The sequence below is a fragment of the Acanthopagrus latus genome, unplaced genomic scaffold, assembly GCF_904848185.1.
Source record: "Acanthopagrus latus isolate v.2019 unplaced genomic scaffold, fAcaLat1.1, whole genome shotgun sequence".
Taxonomy (NCBI): domain Eukaryota; kingdom Metazoa; phylum Chordata; class Actinopteri; order Spariformes; family Sparidae; genus Acanthopagrus; species Acanthopagrus latus.
This window is the reverse complement of record NW_023504091.1, coordinates 70680-97527: the sequence shown is the minus strand read 5'-3', so window position 1 is coordinate 97527 and position 26848 is coordinate 70680. Positions and strand designations below refer to the sequence as shown.

Sequence of the window (26848 nt, the reverse complement as noted above, 5' to 3'; positions counted from 1 at the left end):
TAAACAGGAATGCTAGAATATGCATTTGTTAAATCAGTAACTGAAAACCCACAGTCATTACAACATCTTAATTTATGACCCTAAAGTATTTTAAAAATCTCCCCCCCCCCCCCCTTTTTTGGTTTCTTTTTCAGGCAAGATGGGGGAGGTACATGGTGAAATGAGAGAGTCAACAATGGCACCCTGATAAATGAGCAATGACCTTGACAGCCCTAGGGCTGAGTGGATATTTTCTTTAACCTAGTCTAACAGTCAACAAACCGGATAACAACAGAATGTGCATCTTTTATATTTCTAAAAATCCAACTTGCTTAGAGCCCTAAAGCTATCAAATACTGCCAGAAAGCAAAGCTTAGACTTTAACAGTCACTCAGTGTTTCCCTCTGTGTGTGTGTGTGTGTGTCTTGTCTATGTGCTGCTCAAAGTCCAGACCTCTTACCTCTGCTGTCTCCTTTGGCTGTGTCAAGGTGAATCCTGGGAAATGAACAGACACCTTTAGCTGGTGCATGTGGTCAGGATTCCTCTGGATCTCTCCCTTCTTGATGATTAAGCTCGGGGTTCCCATAACCTTACTTCTGCAGCATAGCTTATCTGGTCAGTGCTGTTGCACTTTCCTTGATAATTTGATACGGGCCCAGTCTCCTTTTCCTCTGGCTGTTGTGCAGTGCCTGCCATCTTTGTCCAGGACTCTGTGGCCCACCGACTCAGTCTTTGTGTCAGGTGATACCTCTGTAGCCTCCTTCAATTTGTTTGGCTGACATGGCCTGTGTACAAAACACTTCTGGATCTCAATAACGGTCTGCTTCCTTGTTTGCCTAGGCACGGGGTCGGGGAACATCATCCCCTCAGTGATCTCGACTCCGCAGTCAGTAGTCAGTAGAAGCTGGCTGGTGGAGAAAAAGGCTTTTTTGGAGAAGCAAGGTTAATTTGTGACTCATTTTAGAAGAGAGAAAGAGGGCTGAAAAGTCAGGGTGTACTGGTTATCCTCCTCCCTCCTTCAGAGAGTCATCCTGGGATGCCTGACCTTGTGTGGAGAAGGTATTGTTTAAAGGAGGGTTGTAGGTGTGGAGACAGCATGGAGGAGGTCCATTCCTAATTCTGGCCCTACATTGTTTCTTCTTTATGTTACTCAAACTCTATTTTCCCATTACCGTTTCAGTCCCACTACTGATTTTAAAAACTTGTCAGTCTATCTTTTTTTTTTCTTTCCTGCTTTCCATGTGCCTTTTACTGGAAGCACCCCATGGGTGACATAGTGCCAAAGTTGAACATTTTTAACCACATTATTTCCCCATTTGTCTGCCATTATTTCAGCAGAGCCTGTAAGAGGGTCAGATAGAGCTTATACATTTCCAGTTTTGTTCCTTATGTTTTCAACTGACTCACTGGCACAGATGTGCTTAAACTTTCAATGGACTTATCATTCAAACAAATTTCACAATCACTCTGCTCTTCCCATACAGTGTATGGATGGATCTCATCAACCACACACTAACTTTGGTAACTTACTCAGCCAGGTGGTTTGTATGACACATTCGTTCCGAGCAACCGCAACCCCTGTAGTATACAGGCTGTGTACTAGTCACTGAATGTCACCACAAAGTTTATTCTTTATACTTATTTCCTATATATATTTTCACTCATACACCCATTTTATTGTAGTGGGGCCTCATGTAATACTGTACTGTATCATATCATTATTACAGTATCTCGTATTATATTTTCTTCCTATTATATGCTATTACTTCTATTATATTACCCGTTATCAGGTTTGCATAAGTCACTTCCTTTCAGTTTCTTACTCACCCATAAGGATTATCTAGAACTCCTTTGTGGGCTAAATCTCTGAAGAATGTTAGACTCAGTGTGATGAATCAGATCTCTTAATGCATGCTGCATGTAGGGAAGGTCCAGACTGTTCTCTCCAGTCTTCCAAATGACTTAAATACAACAGAGTGGAGGTCACATACTTTCACAGCACTTCATATCTTACTCCCTCTCAAAACAATAACCCTCATGTAGAGATAATTGCCTCTCATATGACTTTCTGACACTCCAAACGGGAGTCTCTCCTCCTCCTCTCACATCCTGATCATATTCTTTACAGCACATTGATTACAAACCGGAAGAGTCTGTATTACCAACTTTCGTCAAATGCCACAAATGTTTGACTGATTTCTTGCTCAGTTTCCATGTCCAATTTCCTCATAATCAAAATATGTTTGTTCAAGCCAAACATGCGTTCCGACACCTTGATTTTCATGTCCCGTTTAGTGGCACAATAGTCACCAGTAATTATTTTATTTTCATTTTTATGCTTGTATCTGTGTTATCACCCACCACTTTATCCTCATCATTCAATTTATTATCATATCATATTACTTTATTTTGCCTATAATTATCAGTTATTTTAATTACACTTCTCTTATTACTTACTATTCTTCTACTATTTACTATTCTGTTATTATTTATTATTTTCTTATTGTTTATTAAATATTATTATTACTATTATTATTAGCATCATTATTATTGTCCGTCACCACTTCATCCCTTTTATGGGGTCGCAGGGTTTGTTACTGGAGCCAGTCGCAGTTATCTGTCTGGGCAAAGGCAGGGCACTCCCTGGACGAGTCATCAGCTCAGCGCAGGGTCCTCACTGATGGCAGAGGCTGCCACGCAACGTGCCAACTGCACATCAGGAGCAATTTGGGCTTCAGTATCTTGTTCCGATGATGAGCCTACCTGCTCTACCTGCCGCCTATATTATTATTATTATTTATTACTTATTTGTCACAGCATCGATTTTAATGCATGCTCTCTACTCCAAGTCTAAGTTCTCTGCTAAATGCAGAAGGTTTGGCTGAAGTCTAAATTGCAGCTGCCCTGACAGTGTAAATTTGGGCACTTTATATATTCATTAACTGAAAGAAAGTATGATTGGCTATTCCTTCAAAAGTAATAAATAAATTCACATTGAAAGACATTCGCAGGACTAATGGATCACACTGACACAGACATCTGGACAGGCAGACAAACAGACAGACAGACAGACTGATGGGGTCAAAGGTCATGGCCTCTTTGTTTTGTAGGACTGGGTGATTGACTTTCACACATCTAACCTGTTTACACATGTGGTCACTTGCCTCCATCTAGTGGACAAAAGAAGCAATTGGATCCACCTCATCAAATTCTAACAATTATTAGCACAACGCTTACAAACCATCAAAAAGCAGTGGTTTTGACCTCAGATCAAATGGAAATGCAATCAATGGCACCCAAAGACTACTGATAGCAGAAGTGAAGTGTTTTAGTGTTTCATCTTGGACATTACCTTTGTTTTTCCTTCTATAATCATGTCCAAGCTACGCTATACTTGACTCATTTCATCAGGTCATCTCAGCCTTCAGACAGCCGGTTGGTCAGCCTGCGTTGTCTGGCTTGGTTGGAGGAATGACCTGCAGCCCACACGGCCCTTTGTGGAATCGTTTTTGACGTGTCTCTGGCAGTATGAAATGCATTTTGTGTCACCTGCTCTCTGTCTTAAGCATTTACTTGTTTATTCATTCACTCCTTCATTTATGTGTTGGTTTGTTTCTTCTTGTAGCTGCTTGTATGGCAATAAATGTTTTCATCCTGACATCTGGTAATTACAATCATCCCACATATCATTACGGAATGTTTCACATGCAGTGAACATTTTTTATGCATGCCCTTATCCTGCAGTAGCAATGTTTGTCTAAACCCTGTGTTTCTCAAATAAATGAGTTTAAGAAAAGACAGTGCCTGTGTGTTTTTCACTTTGTTTTGTAACCCTTTCTATGTCAAACTTATGTTAACAAGACTCCAAGGCATTTTCCTTTTACCAAAAACATTTATTAAAACCATGATTCTAAACAGCAACAACAACAACAACACGTGTGAACATACAAAACAACAACAACAAATGTGAACAAGACAAAGCAAACAACAACAAGTGTCAACAATGAATCAACATATGCAAACTGCTAATCATAACACTGAGGACTATCATCATACCACTGACAGCAACAACAAACAAACAAACATAACAGGAACTTAACAACAACAGTCTTCAAAGATTACACCACACGTCTTTTCATTCATCCAACCAGTCCAGGTCCATGCCTTCGCCTCTGAAGGACGCCCGTCTCACACCATAGTCCAAACACAGCTCATCATTGATGGATATTTCTCTCGTGGCCAATAAGAGGACAGTGTCTTTGGGTCCATCTGGAAAGTTCAATTGGAAGACCACAGGCTTCACATTGAAAGCCTTGCAAGAGTGGTTCATCCTTCTACTGAAAGTGTCCGTGCCAGGGTGACCCTCGCAGGGGAAGGTCTGAGGAATCAGCGCACATCTTGGTGCCGAGCCTGCCCTTAATGAAGAAGAGGTAGCACATCGTTCCCTCCTGCATGTCTTCCATCTTCTCCTTCCCCTCTGATTCTGAGATCAGCTTTCCATGGTAGTCACAGATTACGTCCCCTTTGGAGAAGGGCATGGTGGCAATGACACCTGCACAGAAGAGCAAAAGGAAAAAAACAACAACACATGAAGAGCTCTTGATTAGCTGCCATGGCAACGTCATTACAGGAAAGTTGTGCTTTTCTGTCTCTCCTCACCTTTACCCTTGGGCTCTCAAAAATCCTTCAATGTGATCACCTTTCCTCCACCACTGACTTGATCTTGGTTGTCTTCAATGGCAGTCTTTCAAAGGGAGACCCACACTGTGGCCAGTGGCTGCCGCGGGTCTATCCTTCTCCTGCCTCCCCTTCCCCTCATCCATCTCACCTAGTCCAGCTGTGGTTCATGACCACGAACATGCAGAACAAACAAATCCTTGTCCTCTTCCTCTGCACTGGAGACTGACTTGGTCTTCTTCACAGAAGGTGTGTGAGGAACAGGGACGCTCTTTGGTTTATGTACAATTTTTTAAATTACTATTCTTATTTTGCAATATTCCTTTGGTGCCATTATGCGTCTTGGCACTCTTTTTCCTCCTCAGTCTGTGACATGCACATTTGCACATGTCAGCCCATAACAACTCACTCTGGAGTCTGGACGCTCCAAATGGTGAGCATGGGTCTGCTATTCATGTCTCCCATGCAGGAAATGTTGCACATGAAGCACAGCACAGGATGGTTGTTATCTCTGATCCCAACTGTGTGGCTCATAAGGGACAGTCACACTCTGGCTCTTTGTTTGCTCATCTTCAACAAAGCCTACTTAGCTCTCAGGCTGCCCTCCACTCGGATCAGATGGCTGCGATGCTCTGTGCCAGAAAAAAAAAAAAAAAATTGTCACCTTTAACGTTAATCAAACCAGAAGCACAACCAGCCTCAGCTCTGCACTCTGCACGTCCTCCACCGGTTCACAGACACCAAAGAATCCTTTGCTTTGGTGGCAGCGTACCAGGGACTGGTGAGACGCTTCACCTGGAACCACGAAGCACAGTTCCTGTTACTCCCAGCATCTACCGACCCTGGTCCTCTCTCTTTGAGACCGTCTGGCCCGGTTTACTTCGGCATCCCATTCTTGTGGCGTGTTGTCCTGCACGCCCTTTTCAGGTGGACGGGCAGTACATCGTACCCTTTGTTGCACCGGAGGTAATACACAAGTCACCTGTCAGGGCCCTCCCTTCCAAAACAGAGGACAGAGAGAATGCATTCATCAGATGTCAGCATGTGCACTGCCTTCTCCTAAATGTAGTCAGGTGAAGTGTGTAGTCACAAGCACATATGTGTGTTATTACTTACATCTGCCTGAATCAATTAGAAGGGTGACCTGCCTTATCTGTGGAGACACAATGCAGACACACACACACACACACACACACACACACACACACACACACACACACACAGGTAACCCTGTAAAGGCTGATATAGCCAAAAAATCCCTGAGAAAATTCTAATATTTTGCAACTGAGATGTTTATAACACTGAAATCAGGCCAAAAACTGTGGCCGTATCATTTTGTTTATGTTATATTTTTTGTAGCACATTTGACACATTCGGCACGTTTGGCAAGTTCTTGCTCAGGACTTTGTTGATTTTAGGTACAAAGCAAATTATGAAACTTACATTTTGAAAATATAACTTCCCCATACCTGAGCCGAACAAGCAGCATCCAGAGCAGCACACCATCAGCCTCCTGAGAGACAGACTGGCTCTGCTAGAGGTGGAGCTGACCGAGCTGAGAGAACAGCTACTCCCCACCAGCACCACAACACACCCTGACCTCCAGGAACAACTCAACCAAAATAAGCACCAGATGGACACTACTACACAAGAACTCAGGGAACAGATCTCCAACCCGCAGAAGGATAAACAGGCCCTCAACACAGAGCTGAGAGAAACAAAAGACATCGTGAGAAGAGAAATAGCGCAGATGAGAGACGACATGACGAGGGAATTATCAGCCGTCAGGTGGAACTACAGCTACAGCACAGAGCACAGACTGTAGAAATGCCCCCCAGCCTTCCAACTACTGAGCCCCCACCACTCAGTGAAGACGCAACAGAGGAAAGACCCCAAGCGGTCACCTGTCTTATACAATGAAATCCCTTTCAATATGCATGTGGAATATACAGGGCCTAAAATCGTCAACCTTCAGGTTGAAGAGTTTGTATGGATTCAGATCAGTCTCATAAATAATAAATGCACAGCAAAAGACTCACCAGTGTGTTTTGTGATTTATATATAAATGACTCTCTACACACAAATATATTTCAATGCACACACAAAAAGTTTTCAATATATGTAAATGTAAAAAAAGTTTCGCCTATATTTTTTCTGATCCACACATAAACGTTTCATGATTAATATAAATGTAACATAAATCCACATATATGTTTTTAAAGGTATTTGAAATGTTAGTAAAAAATGTGTTTTATGTTGTTACATTCATATACAAACTGTTGCACTTGCATTTAAACGTGTCTGTATATGTGTGTGAAGTTGTCTACATTTGTGTCTCAGCCAATGCACGAATGCATTTTTTTCAGATGGAACTGTCCGCAGCCAATGAGCTGTCGCCTTAATTTTCAGCCAATCACATTAGCTTAGCCCCACGGGGGACGGTTACGCCCATCACATTTTGCGGAGGGGTCAGAGGTCAACTTCAAGATGGCGTCAGGAGGCAATTCTGTGGAATAAATTGTAAGTAAAACATAACTAATTTAGCTTCTAACCTCCTTGTCATAAGCAACCAATGAATTGGTTTGCTAAGTTATAACATGAGCTGAGTTATTTCGAGAATGATTTGAAACCTTAGTCGGTTTAATTGTGTTTTAAGCTTGTAACTCCATAAGCTAGCGTTAGCCAGCTTTGCTCATGTGTAAAGTTTCCGCATGCTAACTAGGTGTTTCTACTTCTATGATGTATGAACTATAACGTTACCATTAGTGAAAGTAAAGTGTCTGTGTGACAGGGTCTTACGCCTCGAGCCGAGGTAGCAGCACGGGCTTTGGTTCAGCTATTAGCGAGGGAACTGTCCGCGCCTTACTGCAGTCAAGCCACCCTCCACTCCGAAATCCCCGGTCAACCTAGCTGCCACTTAATTTGCAGTGCCTGTATATAGGCGATATTACGGTAATGCCGTGCCAGAACAGAATTCAAAATAAAAGCAGACACTTATGAAGGCAGTCTGCAATTTCACACAAATACAATCAATCAGCCAGTCTGTTAATTGACTGATGAATTATTTAAACCATTAGTTAATTACTTAATCGAGCATTTAAGGAATTAATTCATTGATTATTTATGTATTATTCAATTCAAATTACCATCCTTATTCTGATCACACTGAAGCTGTAGAAGATGTGTGTCATGACATCTGTTTGTACAATTAGTCCAACATAAAAATAAACACAATAGCTGGAGTTTCTGATGAGGAATTTCAAAATAAAAGCCCACTTAATAGTCAAATATTTTCAATATTTCCTTCAAATTCAGATTTACTTTAAAAGAAAACTACCTATGTCCACCGACTCATTTCTGTTCAGATTGATAGGACTCGACGTCAGAGTTGCACCCAGATAATTCCATGAGGATCTGATGTGGATTTTCAAAATTAAAGCCCTCTAAAATGTGACATTTTTGCCAATATTTCCCTTTGATTTCAGATTTACTTTAAAAGTAAACTACCTTTTTCCACTGACTCATTTCTGTTCAGATTGATAGAACTCAACATCAGAGTTGCACCCAGATTGCAACTCTGACGTTGAGTTCTATCAGTCTGATATGAAATGAGACTGTGGAAACAGATAGTTTTCTTTTAAAGTAAATCTGAAATAAAGGGAAATATTAGCAAAAATGACACATTTGAATTTTGAAAATCCACATCAGAACTTCCTGAAATTTTCTGAGTGCAACTCCGAGGTTGGGTTCTATCAGTCTGAAGTGAAATGTGTCTGTGGAAACAGGTAGTTTTCTTTTAAAGTAAATCTGAAATCAAAGGGAAATATTGGCAAAAATGTCACATTTTAGAGGGCTTTAATTTTGAAAATCCACATCAGATCCTCCTGGAATTATCTGAGTGCAACTCTGATGTTGAGTTCTATCAGTCTGACGTGAAATGAGACTGTGGAAACAGGTAGTTTTCTTTTAAAGTAAATCTGAAATCAAAGGGAAATATTAGCAAAAATGACACATTTGAAAGGGCTTTTATCTCGAAAATCCACATCAGATCCTCCTGGAATTTTCTGAGTGCAACTTTGACATTGAGTACTATCAGTCTGAAGTGAAATGAGTCTGTGGAAACAGGCAGTTTTCTTCTAAAGTAAATCTGAAATCAAAGGGAAATATCTGTGGATCTGAATTTGAGAGAAATATTGAAAATATTTGACTATAAAGTGGGCTTTTATTTTGAAATTCTCATCAGAAACTCCAGCTATTGTGTTTATTTTTATGTTGGACTGATTGTACAAACAGATGAAATGTCATGACCCACATCTTCTACAGCTTCAGTGTGATCAGAATAAGGATGGTAATATGAATTAAATAATCAATTAATTAATTCCTTAAATGCTCAATTAAGTAATTAACTAATCGTTTAAATAATTCATCAATCAATTAACAGACTGGCTGATTGATTGTATAAGTGTGAAATTGCAGACTGCCTTCATAAGTGTCTGCTTTTATTTTGAATTCTGTTCTGGCACGGCATTACCGTAATATCGTCGATATACGGGCACTGCAAATTAAGTGGCGGCTAGGTTGACCGGGGATTTCGGAGTGGAGGGTGGCTTGACTGCAGTCGCGCCTTCAAGCGCATCCCAAGTTAGGGTAGCGACAGGACAGGGAGCCAAGTCAGCGGACCAGTCAGGGCTGGAGACAGCACCCAACCTGTCCCCAATAATGATGGTAGGCTGAGGCAGGCCATGAGAAGGTCATGCGTTTTATTAACTATCCCTATATTTCACATTACAATATCAAAACAGTGGTTTAAGGCCTGTTTATATGTAAACATCATTATTTGATGTTATGGTTGACGACATTTTTCCATAGTCTGCGTTTCTCTGTGTCCTGTTATGCTGCCATACAAACGATAACATTACCGAACAGCATGAATGTATTTTATACTCCTATTTAGTTATTAATAACTACAGTCTTTGAAAACGAGTTAAATATAAAACCTTCAACTAAAGCCATTTTCCTACATTTCCATTATTTATCAATATTGCTCTAGAATAAATAGACCATCTCTGGTTTTCCTCACACATTTTTTTGTAATTCCCACATCAGACAATTCCCAAGTATGTTTGGAGATCAGCTGAGAGGTAAAAGGTGGTTCTTAGCCCTGCCACCTATTATTGTCAAAAGGACTGATTTCCATATCTGTGTCCTTTCAGGACGCAGCCAGTTCCCGCCTGAGGGCCCAGGGGAGCTGGAACTTGCTTATGCTGGCCTTGGGAAAAGGATTATTAGTACACACAGTAAGGTAATCATACATATATGAATATGTATTAAACAATATTGTACAATGTTCAATGACTGATGTTAATAACCTGCTGAATAGTTAATCATATTTCACTTTGATTTAAAGATTGTGGCTCTCCTTGAGGAGGAGTTTCCAAAACCAAAATTATTAAAAGAAGGATGGATGTTCTTCAAATCTACAGGTAGCATTTTTCTCAACCAAAAATATAGCTATAATTTTTTTTCACATTCAGAGCCCCAGAGATGTGTTATGTGACATCCTGCTTTGAAATACCATTCATATTACACAAAGTGGTAGAGGACAGTACTAAAGTTGCCTGATATTAATGCATGTATATTTTTACAATGTTTTGAAGGACCCTTGTGTTGTTCCTCTTTACATCTTAAACATAGGTGGGAGCAGACGTTGCAAGCTGTCCATAATCCCTACTGACAACGAGGGGTACTCCACAAGGCTCCTCAAATCAGTGTCCAACAACGGCAAAGACATAGTGTTTGTTGTTCCACTACAGGAGCAACTTTCCACCGAAGCGCTTCCTTTTGATTCGCCAGAGTTCGCAAAGATGCCACAGTCATGCTGCATTTCATGTGGCAGTGAAATGCCTTTGCAGAGGTTGCCGCTGCATGTAGAGGGATGCGATGGCAAAGTGACTGTAAGTTTTCTATAATTTCACAAATAAATATGTAACATTTCATCTTGTGCAAATGACTGTTTCAAAGTCTATAGCACTAGCTCTTTTTTTCTTTTAAGGAGAGTGAACCTGTGACGCCTCTTGTAGAAGATTGCCAAGTTATTACGCAGCCTTTTCCACCATGACAGGGATGGGGGAATCCTCAGAGGTAATGGATGTTGTCCTCCAGTGTAACTTTGCTATTGAGAAATAAAGTCTTATTCTTTTTGTCCCTGGGAAGCAAGGTAGAAGACAGTTGTAATATTTTTTTTAAAGTCAGAATTATATTTCCTGTGTCCAGGAGATGTGACATGTCTGAGAGAGGTTCATTAACCACAATACATTTCTCCTAAAAATTAAAGTATTTATTTTTTTAAATTTTCTTTTAGGTTTGCCCAGTCTGTCTTGTATCATACCCAGTTGGTATCCTCCCATCTCACACAAGCACATGTGGTGACAGGTAAGAGGTTTTGACTAATTCAGGTTTACTTAATTCAAGTCCATGTTCTGAGTCAAGTGAAGAACATGTAAAGACTGTCACGCATAATTAGAGTATGATTATGTGTTGTGAATGCTCTTGTTCCTGTTTTGTGCTCAAAGTGCTGTATTGTGACAGCTATAGTAGTTGCATCAGAGTGTGACTGCAACATCATCTATTTGCAGTAGAAATCATAACAGAGCTACTACTTCTTAGGGTTCTGATTTGATGACTATGTAAGATGGAGCCTATATGCATGAAGAAATATGTGAAAAATAATAACCACTATTGATCTGTCTCCTTTTGCCATTCTGTTTTTTTGTCTGTCCTAAGAATGGGCAGTGCTCTCTGCAGTGGAACAGCTATGGAAAAAGAATTACCAGGACCTTCTGTCCCACGATTACCACCATCTTTTTCATCAGGTTATTTATTCAGAACAATTACTGTTGTGGTGTAATTGGAAAAAAGGACATTTTTTAGCTGTAAATTATTTAATAAATACTCACAAAGTTACAACAACAAACATCCCCAAAATAAATTTTGCTACAAGATGTTTGATCCAGTCATTTAAAAAGGAACATTGATTTCAATTACCTACCCTTAATTTATTGCTTTAAAATGCAAGGCTTTCAAAATGTCACTGTCGAGACAACTAATTCAGACTCTGGAGTGACAGATGCTATGTTGCTGTGATCTTATAATATTTCGAATTACTTGTAGTAATGGCGCTGGTAAAATATATCTATTTTTTATTTTCTAAATTATTTTTATTATTTTCTCCCCCCGTTTTCAGCGCCCCCCTGTGGATGACGGCGCCCCTAGCGTTTGCCTATACTGCCTAGCCAATGCACGACTGTAGAATTAGCTGAAGAACTCTGTCCAAAGGAGAAAAAAATACATTTTACCATGGCTAATTCAAATTGCAACATGTCTCTCCAGTGAGACAACATGTGTTCTGCCGCTCATGGACACCAGTGTTCTCGGTCATGTACGGTTTGAAACATTGCTTTTGGTAATTTTGGAAGGTGTGGCAAGCTTTCAATCAGTGTGTTAACATGAGAGAGCACCTGTTGGTATTTGTTTGGAAAATGTTTTGAGAAGGAGATCAGAGGCATGACTACCTCGGCTTTTGGAAATCTTTCTTTGGCCACGATAAAAATTGCCTCCAGTTCCCGTTTTACCTGCTCTCCATCCCTGGCATTTTTGTCATTGATTCCAAATGAAAGAGTGACTTTGAGGACATGATCCGTTTGCTTTGTGTTCTCCAAAATGTGCAGGGCATGGCACAATCGTGCTCCCGGGTAAGAGTCGACCTGTACTCTGCTGTCATTGCACTTTGGTAGCCGTGAAGTATTTGAGTCACCAAGTATCAGGATTGGCCTCTGGATGCTTAGCTTTTAAATGTGTCATTGTAATGCTGGTGCCTTGTAAACAGGGCTTTGTCCTCTGCCACTTGATCCAGTTTTTCCTTCAGCTTTACTTCAGCTCTCATTGCAGCATCCATATTAAAATCAACCAGTTCTTTCTTGACCCAGTTTACTGCCATGGTCCATGGCTCCTGCCAGTTTGTGCTGTCAGTAGTGAAGTGGAAATCTGCCAGTACACCCTCAAAATGTCTAGTGATAACTGCAACTGTGTCCTCAGTCCAGTCGCTGCAAGCTGTGTTAACTTGCGTGTGCACGTTCCCATCTGATGGTTTGGTTTGCACAGCCAGCCTAAGACGTTTGTAAGCATCCTTAATGTTTGTATTTTCCAAAGTTTTCCTGTTGAATTTGAAGCAGTAATCAAGGTGCTGATGAACCTTAAGATATCTTTTTTTTTTTTTAAACTCTTTATTTAGTTATTTTTGTGTGTGTATGTGTATATATATATATATATATATATATATATATATATATATATATATATATATATATATATATATATATATATATATATATATATATATACAGTCATGGAAAAAATTATTAGACCACCCTTGTTTTCTTCAATTTCTTGTTCATTTTAATGCCTGGTTCAACTAAAGGTACATTTGTTTGGACAAATATAATGATAACAACAAAAATAGCTCGTAAGAGTTTAATTTAAGAGCTGATATCTAGCCATTTTCCATGGTTTTCTTGATAGTAACCAAAATCACTTAAGTTCTTACATCAATAGCTATGGCACTGTACTGCCAAAAACACTGCTTTTAAGCATTCCATGTTTTCTTTTCTGTTTGCTTTAAACACATGATACACACAGGAGTTAGTACTTGATTGCGTAACCATTGTTTTTGATGACTGAAGCCATGCGTCTTGGCATGCTCTCCACCAGCTTCTGACATTGTTCTGCTGTCACAGCAGCCCATTCCTGTTGCACAAATTCAAACAAATTTGCTTTGTTTTTGGGCTTGTGGTTCTCCATTTTGAGTTTGATGATTTTCCATAGGTTTTCAACTGGATTCAGATCTGGTGATTGAGCAGGATGTTGTGGTTCTCCATCCAGGCTTTAACTGACCTTGCTGTGTGGCAAGGGGCATTGTCTTGTTGGAAAATCCAGTCATTCGAGGCAGGAAAGAGTTTTCCAGCTGATGGAAGAAGACTGTTTTCAAGAGTAGTCCTGTACATGACCTGGTTCATTCGCCCTTCACACAATTGCATTTGCCCTGTTCCACTCATACTGAAACAACCCCAGATCATCACTGATCCACCCCCATGTTTTACTGTAGGGGCAAGACAGTCTGGTTTGTAGGCTTCTCCAGGCCTCCTCCTAACCAGTAAGTTAGCTGGAGTGGGCATCAACTCAAAATTGGATTCATCACTGAAGAGAACCTTAGCCCAATGATCAACAGTCCAATCCTTGTGATCCCTAGCAAAGAGTAACCGGGCCTTCCTGTGCCTTTCGTTGATGAAGGGCTTCTTCCGTGCTCTGTGTGACTTCAGACCAGCTTCAACAAGTCGGTTTTGAACTGTCCTTGCCGAACAAGTCACATTTCTCGACAGTGCCCACTCATTTTGAAGGTCCCTGGAGGTCTGACGACGATTCCTGACACAGGAACGGACGAGTGCACGGTCATCTCGTGGGGTAGAGAGACGTTTCCTGCCGCGGCCAGGTAGCAATTTGGTAGTGCCGTGTTCGGCTTGTTTTTTCTTGTTGTAATGAACAGCTGTCTTGGAGATCTTTAGTTTTTTTGCTACCTGTCTCTCACTCATGCCAATTTCCAGCAGTGCCAAGATGGCTGCCTTTGTGGCTTCACATAATTCTTTTGTTTTAGGCATTATGTGAGAGCTGACAACTTCTGAGTTGTGCTATGGCTTGAATGTAAGCAGGAAACCACTCTAAGCCTTTGCATGTGCAGTGCTGCTTATGACATGAAATGGCCTCTTATATACCCTGGGAATACAATTAAGCTTAAGATTGTCAAATAGGACATAAAGTATTATGTGATCAGCTGCATTTTTTGTCGTGTTCATTGTATTATACCTTTAGTGGTACCAGGTATTAAAATGAACAAGAAATTGAAGAAAACAAGGGTGGTCTAATAATTTTTTCCATGACTGTATATATATATATATATATATATATATATATATATATATATATATATATATATATGTGTGTGTATATATATATATATATATATATATATATATATATATAATATAATATATTTTATATATATATATATATATATATATATATATATATATATATATATATATATATATATATATATATATATATATATATATATAAAATATATGTATTGAAGACAGTTCAGACAACCACTTCTTCACACTTGGGCTACTAGTATTTTTCCACGAGGTGGCTATTACTCTCTTTGCCATTAGCACGCTGAAGTCCACAAATATTCGTTGATGTTTTTTAAACTTCAAATTATCTGGATATAGACCAAATATAAACAAATGTGGGATTAATGGTATTTGAATTTGTAAAATATTTTGAATACATTGATTTATTTCTTGCCAGAATTTTTGTATTTTTGTACATTGCCAAATACAGTGGAAAAAAGTACCTTTTTCCTTCCCACATTTAATACAAGTATCAGGTATAGCACTGTTATATTTGTGAAGTTTTTCTGGAGTGATATATGTTCGCATCAACCAGTTGCATTGTATATGCCTGAACTTTTGTCTTTCTGGGGATCTAAGGTGCAGTTAAAGTCACCTGCCATTATACAAGCGCCGGATAAAAGCCATGGTAAGAAATAGATTTTGGAAAAACTTGGGTTCGTCTGTATTTGGAGCATAGACATTTATTAGGATTAATTGTTCTCTAAGAATTGCCCCTTGAATGATCAAATATCGTCCTGCCTTATCTTTGATAACATTATGAATTTGAAATGGTATAGAGTCGTGGATTAAGATCATAACACCCCTTGCTTGAGAGGTAAAGGGAGCTGATAGAATTCTACCTTTCCACCTCCTCCTCACTTTAAGCTCATCTTCCTGCGTTAGGTGAGTTTCTTGCAGAAATATTATTTTAGACTGTAAAATTTTAATCCTGTTCATAACTTGTTTGACCTTTTTTGTTTTTTGTAGCCCTCTGCAGTTCCAGGATGTAATTCTAACCTTAAGATCAACAGACATAAGGACCCATTGTTTTGAATTTTCCCAACAGTTTCAGTATTTTCAGACCAAACAACAGAAAAAAAGAACAGTAAACAAACTTATTACCCTCAACTAACATCAATCCACCTGAGTATTACCACGTCAGGTGTCTCCCTCCCCTTATTTTGTTGGACGTCCCGAAAGCAAAGAGCTGATCCACACGAGGTGAGGATCAGTATAGCTATGCTGATGTCTATGAATTGACTGACTGATTGAGTGATTGAATTCCATTTCCCCAGGGTTATTTAGAGAATAGCTATGGCCCGGTCCAGTCAGCAGCCTCAGTACAGCTGTAGTAACCCAGAGCAGTCAGCTCCCCCTGCACAGGATGGTGGGTCATTCTTGGACAGATGGAATGTACCATGTAGGCTCACATTCAAGTTGTTTGTCACTCCAGTCATACAATTACAACTGTATGTATGAATGTATGTATATATGAATGTGTAAGTGTGAAAGAAATAAATTGATAAATATATATATACAGTTTTTTTTCACACGTACATACATACAGTCGTCCTCAAAATTATTCATACCCTTGTTAATTTTGTGATTTTTTTTATTTTTGCGATGAAACTAATGCATTTTTGTCACGTTTGTTTATGAATTATATGTGACCAACAAGTGAAAGAACGACAACAATACACAATTCAAGAAACTCTTAAATTCATGGGTATTTTATTGTCGGATTACCAAAAAATGCCATGTTCAAAATTATTCATACCCCTGGCAATATCTCAACAAAAATGTCCCAAATGTGTTCATCTTTGTCCCAAAGTTATTTCATGATGTCTCATTGGAATGAATACCTTTTTTGTTGACCAAATGTTAAACAAGGTTAAAAAAATAGCATCTTTCCAGAAGAGTATAAATAGTGGGAAAGTGTTCAGGTCATTGTTAATCTCTGGTCATCATGGTAAAGAAGAAGGAGCTCAGTGAGGACCTGCGTCAGCATCTTGTGCAGGCCCACAGTGAAGGAAAGGGTTACAAGGCCATTTCCAAGCAGTATGGTGTCCCTGTCTCAACCGTCCAGAGCATCATCAACAAGCACAAGAGGTTCAACACTGTCAAAAACCTCAGTGGGCGTGGCCGAAAGTGTAAGGTGTCCCCCAAACTTGCCGAGAGGTCAACACCAACCCACGGACCACAACCAAGGCCCTAATTCAAACCCTTGAGCAGACAGGGACAAAGGTGTCACGGTCCACCATTGAGCGAGTTTTGCACAGAGGAGGTCTCCATGGACGTAAACCTCGGAAGACGCCGCTGCTCAGGAAAAAACATCTGGTAGCTCGCCTGGCCTTTTGTAGAGGTCATCTGAAGCAAGATCCCAGCTTTTGGTCAACCATCCTGTGGTCTGATGAGACAAAACTGGAGTTATTTGGCCATATGGATACCCAGTATGTCTGGAGGAAGAAAGGAGAAGCCTATAGACCAAAGAACACTGTGCCCACTGTCAAGTATGGTGGTGGAAGCATAATGCTGTGGGGATGTTTCTCTTCCAGTGGCACAGGCAATCTCGTCAAGGTCCAAGGTATCATGAAAAAGGAGGATTATATCAGGATACTTGATGAAAATGTCAAGGAATCTGCTGAAAAACTCAAGCTTGGCCAAAACTGGATGTACCAGCAAGACAATGATCCTAAACACACCGCCAAGGTAGTCAAGAAATGGTTCAAGGACAATGACATCAGTGTCCTGGAATGGCCAAGTCAAAGTCCTGACCTCAATCCAATTGAGAATTTGTGGCATCACTTGAAGACCAGAGTGATGGCGAGGAAACCAACCAACCTGACCCAGCTTGAGGCATTCGCCAAGGAAGAGTGGGCCAACATCCCACAGGAGACGTGCAAGAAGCTTGTGGACACGTACAAGAATCGTCTGGAAGCAGTCATAAAGAATAAAGGCTATGCCATTGACTATTAAATAAAGACGATGGACTAGGGTATGAATAATTTTGAACATGGCATTTTTTTTGGACTCTGTTAATAAAATACCCCAGAAATGATTTTTTAAAATTATTTTATATTGTTGTCATTCTTTCAATTGTTGGTCACATGAAGCTAAAACACAAATTTGAAAACAAGCATTTATTTCATCACTAAATGAAAAAATCACAAGAATCAGCAAGGGTATGAATAATTTTGAGCACGACTGTACATAGACGTGTGTGTGTGTGTGTGTGTGTGTGTGGCAGAACCTCCAACCTATTGATGGCTCAGATTTCTCAGATATCTGTGTGTTCCCACAGCTGACCGGCCACACCCAGAAGAGGAGGAGATAGTGAGAGATGAGTGTGATTCAGCAGTGTCTGGAGCTCCACCTGCTGAGCATGGTATGTCAAGTTCTGTTTTGTCCAGATGTGTCATTCATGAACAGTTACTTGAAGTTGTTGTGTACTTTCATACATGATTATTTTAAAAAGGATGGTCCAATTTTGCCCAAAGTGTTTGCTATTTATTTGCTAATGCACAGCAAACCCCATGCTTAAACATAGACAATCTGCTCTGTAGATCTCAACCGCGGTCGGCTGCGTACGTGCCATTAAACTTGGCTATGCCATGGCCACCCCACACTAGCTTTGTGTCCCATCTTGGCCACCCCAGTAAAAATATCCTGGATATGCCACTGATGGATATACACCCGCATGGTCTGAGATATATTTTACCCCTATTTGACATTTGAAAATTTTGTGTCTTTCTGAATGAAACATTAAAAAGTAATCAGTTCTTGAATGAACATTATGAGGGTGGGAGAAAAAGGTAAACTGCCTCATTGTTGGGTTTAATTCCCTCCAAACATCCATCATAGCTGCTTCAAGGAGAAGTTTCTTAACGGTGACTTTCTCAGGATTATTTCTTTCTGTTAAATTAGTCGAGTCGAGGGACTGTTGGAATTGTATCTTCCAGTCTCCACCACAGATAAGGACCCCACCAGTGTCTTCAGCAATTATATCCAATATTTTCCTCCATAAATGTTTTATCATTACCTGGGGGTCTATACACATTTAATAGTGTTACCTGCTTGTGGTCAATGTAACCTTTTACTAGAATGTATCTCCCCTCAGTGTCCTTTATCTGTTTGGAGATCTGGAACATAATTTTGTCAGAGATTAATATTATAACTCCTCTCTTTTGTCCATGTTTGTAAGATTAGTAATATGCTAATATATTTTCAAAAGCCAAATGTTGAAACTTTTCATGCTCTTTATCACTGAGGTGAGTCTCCTGCCAAAAAATAATATGTTGTTTTTGTCTTATTTTTCTCAGACTCATTTTGGATTAATTTTTAATATTTCCAGACATTTCTCAAACCAGAGCTGCAGGCCCTGCTCGCCCTCCCTCGTACTCAGCACGGACAGGGTAGAACCAGTAGGTTATTATTAAAGGATATTGTTGTTACATGGTAAGAATTTAAGTGGTGCTTCAAACTGATTACTAGACAGAACACTGCTATGTTCACTGTACAGAGCATGAAGCACTAACTCCTTGATAACTCTGTACAACAAACATGCTAGTGGTCTGTGTGTTCTAACCCTCTCTCTCCCGTGTTTTCGATCTGTCTACTGCTTAATAAAAGGTGTCCATGCCAGAAGAAAATCTTTAAAAAAAAAGATGCTGTTTGAAACCATCCCCATGTTCACTGGAGGAACCTGCAACCCTCAGTTCATGGTGTACCAGCTGAAGATGAAGATCCACACGTCGAACCCGAGAAGACAAGCTGATGCTGTTTGAGTTCCCGCAGCCGCTTCCTGTTTGTGGAGACATCATGGTGGAGTCCTTCCACAAGTAGAACAAGATGATGAGGACGGTGAAGCTGTACTTCACTAAGACGGTAGAAGAATTAGCTAACTGTGACGCCAGCAGCACGTTGGCCTCTGTGACACTGAACGTTAGCGACACCTGAGAGGGAGTGAGGGAGAGACGGAGGGAGAGAGAGAGAGACACAGACAGCAGGTCATTACTGTACCTGCACACATGACAAGACTACAGGTTGTTCCTGCACCTGTGATGGAGCCGCTCATACACATTCAAGGACAAGAGCCACTCACTGCCTCCATGTTGGCTGCAGCTCCACTCATGGATCAATAACAGCTTCTTGGGGAGCGACTGTACCCAATGATTCAGGCCCTTCAGCCAAATTTGGCTGGTAAAATTACTGGGATACTGCTGGAGATTGACAGCTGGGAGCTGCTGTACATGCTGAAGGCTGCTGAAGAGATATTTGAGCTGTTTGAAAGAACGATAGCAGAGCAGAGCATATGACTGTGAGTGTTACTGTGATCTTTTGGTCTGCATTGGTAAATTTCACCCTGATATTTTAGTCATTAACTCTACTAATTCATGTGAAACCCTGAGTGGCTTGGCAGGGCAAAACTAGGGCAACAGTGGGTGATTGGGGTAAAGGAGCACAAGACAGCAGCACAGCAAGTGGCTGCCTTTGCCCCATCAGAGGAGGAGGTGCATGTAAGTTCATCACATTTCCTGTCAGAACCTGTCAGAACATTAACCTTAATTTTTTCTCCTCTGCCAACAGTGGTTTGATGTCTCCTACAGACTGGTGCAGCCACAACTCCTGAGACCCACCAGGAATTGCAAGAGGGATGTGAAATGGAAACATTTGAACAGTTGTGATAATCTGGGCCTACCTGCTGCACCGGGGCAAGTTCCAGGAGGCGCTGGGCTTCTACAGAGAGGTCCTGACACGAGACAAGAAGTGTGTGACCATCCCCAGTCAGCGGCACTGTGTCATCTACTACAGCTTCCTGCTGAGGAACCAGCTGCTGTACAAACCCGTCGCTCTGCTCTTCCACAAGATGCTGTTTGAAACCATCCCCATGTTTACTGGAGGAACCTGCAAACCCTGCAAGTCCTGCCACAAGATGAACAAGATAATGAAGAAGATGAAGTGGAGGACAAGCTCAAAGGTGCAGGCACTGATGGGAAACCTCCTCAGGCCGCGATGTGAAGTTCATTGTGAAAGACTCAGTAGAGGAGAAGATGGTGGAGATCCAGAGGGGGAAGCAGGACCTGGTGGAGAAGGCTTTTGGCTCCAAGAACAATGACAGGAAAACATCTTGCATCAATGACATCAAGGCTCTGATGGAGCTATAGATGTCTGACAATGGGCCTGAGCTAATGTGTCAACAGTGCAACAAGACAAACCTTGAACCATTACAACAGTTGACTGTGTCCTCTATTGTTGTCTCAGTTCATATCTGAGAGTTTTTGCACACATTGTTAATGTTTGCTTCCTACTTTGAATTTGATATTTTGCTTTCATAGTTTATAATTTTTGTTCTATTTTGATTCCAGCTGTTTTATTAAAATTTTGATAAGTAGTTTTGTAAGTTTAATTGTTCTAAGTAGTTGCCATTATTTGTTTTGCTTTTAGTCCAGACATATATTTATGGATCGCCAACACATTCAGCACACAAACGAGTGCTTTGGCAGTATGTACAGTGTTACCTCATGCCAATAAAGCCAGTTGAATTGAGAGAGAGACTGAGAGACTGGCTGACTCTGTTTCCAGCACTAAGACTGTATCTGACTGTCCATCCACACTTGACACCCAGCAGAGGCTGGATAGTACAAACACTCCCACTGGCACAGTTGATGTTTTTGATTTTCTTTACATTTTTTTTTTGTTTTTTAAAATGTCACTTTTCAAGTTGTCTATTTTCCTTTGTACTAATTAAAAGTTAAGTTACATGCTATGAGGAAGTGTATGCCATATGATTGATCTTAATCTGTGAGAAGTTGAGATAATGGCAAACATGGTGTTTTACAGGAGGGCTAATGTTACGTTAGCTCTGTAAGGGAGCGGATGCTCTGTAACTTTGCAAGGGTACATCGCAGAGGGTTACGGCCTATGAAACTGTCAGGTCTGAAATCACGTAGTGGAGGACGAACCTTACGTAACCTTACGTAACCTTACGTAACCTTACGTAACCTCCGTATGGTGTGCCTTTTCCCTGTGAGGTCATTGAGCAGAGTTAGAGCCAATCAAATTTGTGCAAAATGTGTGCATTGCAGAGAGATGTGCAGGTTAATACACTGATTAGTTTGAATTCATGTCAGCTAAGGATGAGAATATTAAGGTTTGTTGTACACTGTGTGCTGGTGACAAAGTACTATCAATCCTCAAAAACAAATTTGAAGTGGCAGCATGACTGAATGTAACCAGGGGCGGACTGGCCATCTGTGTGTTCTGGAGAATCACAGAACGGTCGGTACTCCAGGATGGCTGGTGGCCGCCACAAAGTCATCACCAGTGTTTTTTTGTTTTGGTTTTTTTCGTTGTTTTGTCCGGTGGGTGGCAACAATCCGTCTTTAAGTTACATGCCAGCCGGCAGCCGCCCGTGCACACCAGCAGTGACGGACTGGAATTTGGGCAGATGCCAGAGCCCTCGTGGGCCGTTTGGGCCGGCCGGCCGACCAATGAGAGCGTGGCATGACCGTCGCAGCTATGTGGCATCAAGAACATTTCTCTCGCCCCCTTTTAAAGTGTCAATAATGAGCTTCATCTAAATTACAGACAAATCTTTCCAATTTCTTCACACTGGTATTTATTTTATCTTATCAGTATTTATATGCCACATATGCGTCTCTATATCAGTACACAGTGTACCAGAGCATGTGAGCGCAGCTGAGCGGCGAGAATTTCTGCTCCCTGCTTTCGTGGGTGTTCGCTGCTTCGCTCCATCGCTCAAAGTTATACCAGACAGCTCCGCTCAAACAGCGCTCTCCGCTCACCTAAAATTTCATTCAGCTCCGGTGAAATCGCTCCACGCTCGCTCAAATTTAAAAGAGGGAGCAATTCCTGACGTTTTCCACTGAACTACGGCTGGGACACACTGCCCGATGTGGCCTAAACTGACATGCAGCGGCTCTGTTGCTGGAGAGAGCCTGTCGATTGAAACCCTTTTCAGTTTGTAAAGAACAGTAGATTGTTTTGGGGTGCTGTATTCTGTCTGTTTGAGCCAGTGGATGGCCTTGTACTGCCATCTAGTGGCCAGTCTTGGAACTGGAGCGAAAAGGAACCATCGCTCTGGCCTTTGGATTAAAACCCGCTCTGCGCTCCGACTATATTTCACACGCTCCGCTCACATGCCCTGCAGTGTACAGTCACAAACTTTTACATCAGTCTGCATTGTTTTGTGGTGAAGTGTCTGCTTCAGATGTTTAAAAACGTGCATGGTTTGAAATAAAACAAATCTACCTACATTTTTTAAATTTGATTGTTTGTCTGCAAAAGTTAAAATGGTAAGACGGTAAGACATGTTTTTGTTATGGAGAGGCTGGCTCTGATGATTTATTCATTTTTTTATGCGTTGGGGTTGTGCATTGATATGTCAAAAGTGCATGTTCTTTCTGTGCGTCAAAAGTTCCATCTGCAAGTTGCCCCCGATAAATAAAATACCCGATCAATACATGTTGCCCCGAAACACATCGTCGTTATCAAGTAAGGAGTTGTTCATACCTTTGGTGGTGACGTACATCAAGGACTTCTGTGAGAAGCTGTTTCCTGCACATGATCAGGGTGCCAACATATATTTATATGTATATCATTTTGAGCCAGAGGTTTTCGAAATAGTGCTTGAAGCTGAGGTTTTGTGTTGAATGTTTTCAGAAAATGGAGCACGATTTCAGAAACTGTGTTTTAGCGATTGAGAAAAACTGCAATAACCGTCACTGGCAGCGCTCTTATTTTGAAAACATGTAAACCACGTCCTTCCGGTTCAAAGGATGAACCAGTCCAATCAGCGACGATTCCTGACGCCCGAGGGTACCTACCTCTTCCTGTTTGGTTAATGTTGTTGTGTTTTCTGATTTCTGATTGTGTTTATTGATTTGCGTTTGTTTTTTTTATAGGAAAATCAGGAAAAGGAAAGTCCTCAAAAGTGACCCAATGTGGTTTCATCCATCTGAATTTCCTGGAGTGGTGGTGGGAGGAGGAGTGCCCTCAGCAGGAGGTTTGTGCCCCTGGTACTCCATTTAAAGGTTTGTGCCCCTGGTACTCCGTTTTGAGTCCATTGACTCTGAGTGAGAGTGGGGCTTGCTGAAGGCTCCTGTGGGGCTGTGGCACAGAAGTCAACGTCAGTAAATAGAAGGTGGAAAGCCGTAATTTCTAGATGTCCCTTTCAAGCAACCTTGCAATCATGGCCCATGGCTCTTGACTCCCCCTGCTGGTCAAATCGTAGAATGCAGATTTTTGAAAAGCCGTAAGCAAAACTAGTAAATGCATAACATGGCCTGACAACCTCTAATCAGGGTCCTGGCCTATAATGCTTGCAGGAAAGCTGCACAGGAGTCAAAAGAGGATGCCACTGGCCGCTTCCTGGCGTGGGATAAACCAGCTCAGTCCAGCTCACAGAGCCGCGTTCCCTGCTGTTTTAACGCCAAGGTGAGTCTCTGTTATTTTACTGTAATTTGGATTCTACAAGATTGTATTAGAACGTGTCATTCTTAATGATTGTGCTGTAATTTCAGACATGGCGTGGACAAGCAAGTGGTCCCCCTGATGAGGGATCGAGTACCTGCACAGGAAAGACCTCTACACCACCCTCCTCAGCCAACTCAACCAACCTGGTGGATCACAAGTAAGTCACATTTTAGTTGTCTTTTTCTTTCAGTGTGTAGAAACATGACGTCTCTGTCAGATGTATCAAAGAGATCATTTCCATCTGCCAGCCTTAATAATGAAACATTATACAACAGAAAGCGCCTGATTTCCTGTTTTTTTCCTGTAACATTCCTGTTACAGTGTGCACTGCAACAGGAATGAGGGAGCTTTCCAAGAAGACTTACACTGAGACAAAGACAGTAGAAAAATACTTATTTACACACTTACCTTTACTTATTAATACTTGCTGTAATCCTGGTGAATATTGCTGGTCACACTGAGCCCGTTAGATTCCGCTACCCTGATGGAGAGAATTAAAACCGGCAGTAGCGCAAACAGAGATCCTACAGTCTAATGTTGGAGTTCACTGTATGTCTGTGCCTGCATTCCTCTCTGTTTGCAGGGATTCTCAAACATCAGTTTCAGCGACCAGCACCAAAGCGGGAGCTGCTGTCACCAAGGCTGCTGAGGAAAACCTTCCTGATCGCTGAGACAGAGAACATGGAGGACTACCCTACTCAAATCATGTCCACATTTGACATTGAGAAAGTCCTCAAATACGACTCTACCAAGAAGGTAATTTTGATGCAGCCTTATGAACAGGAACATTTTTAACTGAAAATATAGTCATTGAGTCAATTTAAATTAAGCATCGATTATGTTTTATTGATCATTTAGGTTGAATGCGGAGCAGAGAGAAAATCCTATGAAATTATGGCCAAGCATAACGCTGAGGTGAGATGTCTTTTAGCTCTCTTCTTCAGCTGACACCTTGAAAAGTGTAAGAAAATGAAGCCATAGATCTCCCGTCACTCTTCATGTCTCAAAAGATAAACAGTCCCGGAATAACACAGAAGATATGTGCTAAGATTACTGAGAATTTATCACTATCGTCCATGTTAAGGCACACGTACAAACATCAGACATGAATTCAAAACAAATGAAAGACAATTACAGCGTGCACCTCTTTGATCACATGTAGAATAACCTCATTCTGGAGCAGTAAGTTTTTCCTCTGCAGCAGTGTTGGTCTGACTCATACTGCTACTGTCCCATGACATCACTGCATGGCATCATAACACGTCCCTTTATGCCCTTAACTAAACTCTGGTCCTGTGAGCACTAAATTGCTTAGTCCAAAATGATATTCAGGTGGACGTGTTTCTATACATGTCACCCTGTTAACCCTTTTTTATTACATTTGTAATCAGGTTTTATCGGCTCGATGAACACAAATAATTATCACTTTATGACAAGAGCATACACAATAAACATCTCAGTGAAGTTACTTATGACAGTTCTTATATGCACACACACACACACACACACACACGCTTACACTGCTGTTAATGTAAGAGTGTCTCTGTTTTCTGTTTGGTCAGATCCTCGTGGCTGTAATCAAATGTGAGGAGTCTCTGGACAAAATGCAGCCAATGGCTGAAGGCCTCATGGAGGTACAGAAGAGCTGGTGAGGCACCTCCTGAACTGATGTACGTGGACCGCGGCTGCTGTGGCGTTCATGGTGTGTCACACCTGGAGCAGCTGTTCAGTGAGTGGGCCGACAGTGACATGATGGTGCGGCTTGACATCTTCCACTGGATTCACAGATTTGATGCAGCAGTCAGAACTGATCACCACCCCAAGTACGCTCTCTTCAAGTCTGCGCTCTCTGCTGTGGTGTTCTCATATAATATGGACCACATGGCACGGCTCATCCAGGCTATACGTTCAGGTCACCACTCCAAGTATGATTCCCTCTCTGATGTTCAGATCATTGAAATGCATGTCAGCAAAAATGAAGCATTGTGTCAGGAGGATCACTGTTGGAGTCCTGGAGACCTTTTCACATGTGCAGAATGCCATCAACATCCTGAAGGGACCAGCTGGGATGGATGACAACCAGGTCCATCTGTTTGAGGATGCAGCAGCCATCGACCGTGTCTGGGAGAACCAGCAGAAACACCTGGAGTGTTTCAAGGATCCACCAGGGAGAGACATTTACACCATCACCAAGCACATCACCCGTAATGGTGTGGCCCTGCCACATTCCAGCACAGTGAGAGGAAGCAACAGCCTGGAGGGATTCCACTCCTTCCTGCCCAGCATGATACCAGGGCCCCACTGTGCTGCAGTCCTCTTCCAGGTGTATCTGCTCAGTGGAATTACATGCTGGAACTCTGACAGGGAGTGAGCCGGCGTCAATGGCCAGAAAGGGAGGAAGCACATGGTGCACGTGTCTCCTCTGATAGACCGCCTCAGCCAGAGGTGCCAGAACTTGTTTGGATTGGTTGAGGAGGCAAACTACCGGCCTCCTGTGCCTGCTCGGGAGGAGCAAATTGGTTTGGAGTATCTGTTCTCTCAGTCGTCAGAACCATTCAGAGGTCCAGACCATTACACTTAGACCAGAGAGACCCTTCAAGCAGCGGAGGAGGAAGGTGATGAGGTCTGTTCGGCCGCAGTAAAGGTGATCCGGGTGAGTCATCGCTGGTGCAAAAGCTGAAGTTCACACT

At 41.4% G+C, this 26848-nt stretch overlaps 1 protein-coding gene and 1 long non-coding RNA gene across 28 annotated transcripts; one reads left to right on the top strand and one right to left on the bottom strand.

Moving 5' to 3' along the window:
* Nucleotides 1-5410: 5410 nt before the first annotated feature.
* LOC119016412 lies at nucleotides 5411-6541 on the bottom strand. The gene is made up of 3 exons (XR_005074136.1): nucleotides 6126-6541; nucleotides 5773-5809; nucleotides 5411-5653 (listed from the first exon to the last, which is right to left on the bottom strand). It is a non-coding gene; the product is annotated as an uncharacterized LOC119016412 (long non-coding RNA).
* A 585-nt stretch (nucleotides 6542-7126) lies between these two features.
* LOC119016409 lies at nucleotides 7127-25858 on the top strand. 27 transcript variants are annotated; one of them, XM_037092198.1, is made up of 15 exons: nucleotides 9201-9381; nucleotides 9870-9958; nucleotides 10064-10139; nucleotides 10351-10610; nucleotides 10709-10797; nucleotides 11018-11088; nucleotides 11440-11528; nucleotides 17965-18048; nucleotides 18983-19084; nucleotides 23588-23688; nucleotides 24011-24119; nucleotides 24206-24315; nucleotides 24742-24914; nucleotides 25017-25073; nucleotides 25721-25858. In XM_037092198.1, exons 10-15 carry the CDS (start codon nucleotides 23625-23627, stop codon nucleotides 25808-25810), a joined length of 603 nt encoding a protein of 200 aa, XP_036948093.1. In that variant the 5' UTR covers nucleotides 9201-9381; nucleotides 9870-9958; nucleotides 10064-10139; nucleotides 10351-10610; nucleotides 10709-10797; nucleotides 11018-11088; nucleotides 11440-11528; nucleotides 17965-18048; nucleotides 18983-19084; nucleotides 23588-23624; the 3' UTR covers nucleotides 25811-25858. The 27 variants fall into 27 exon arrangements, 8 of the variants coding, with proteins under 8 accessions (XP_036948093.1, XP_036948089.1, XP_036948090.1 ...); XM_037092194.1 differs by lacking the exon at nucleotides 11440-11528 and adding an exon at nucleotides 15959-16083 and having other exon boundaries at nucleotides 9202-9381; nucleotides 19015-19084; XM_037092195.1 differs by having other exon boundaries at nucleotides 9202-9381; nucleotides 19015-19084.
* Nucleotides 25859-26848: the final 990 nt, after the last annotated feature.

What these genes read in the sequence shown, in the direction of transcription:
- LOC119016409 (XM_037092198.1), top strand. Translation starts at nt 23,625, where the DNA reads ATGTGGTTTCATCCATCTGAATTTCCTGGAGTGGTGGTGGGAGGAGGA. An exon ending in CCTGCTGTTTTAACGCCAAG is followed by an intron (nt 24,120 to 24,205) that starts GTGAGTCTCTGT and finishes CTGTAATTTCAG; the next exon opens with ACATGGCGTGGACAAGCAAG. An exon ending in ACCAACCTGGTGGATCACAA is followed by an intron (nt 24,316 to 24,741) that starts GTAAGTCACATT and finishes CTCTGTTTGCAG; the next exon opens with GGATTCTCAAACATCAGTTT.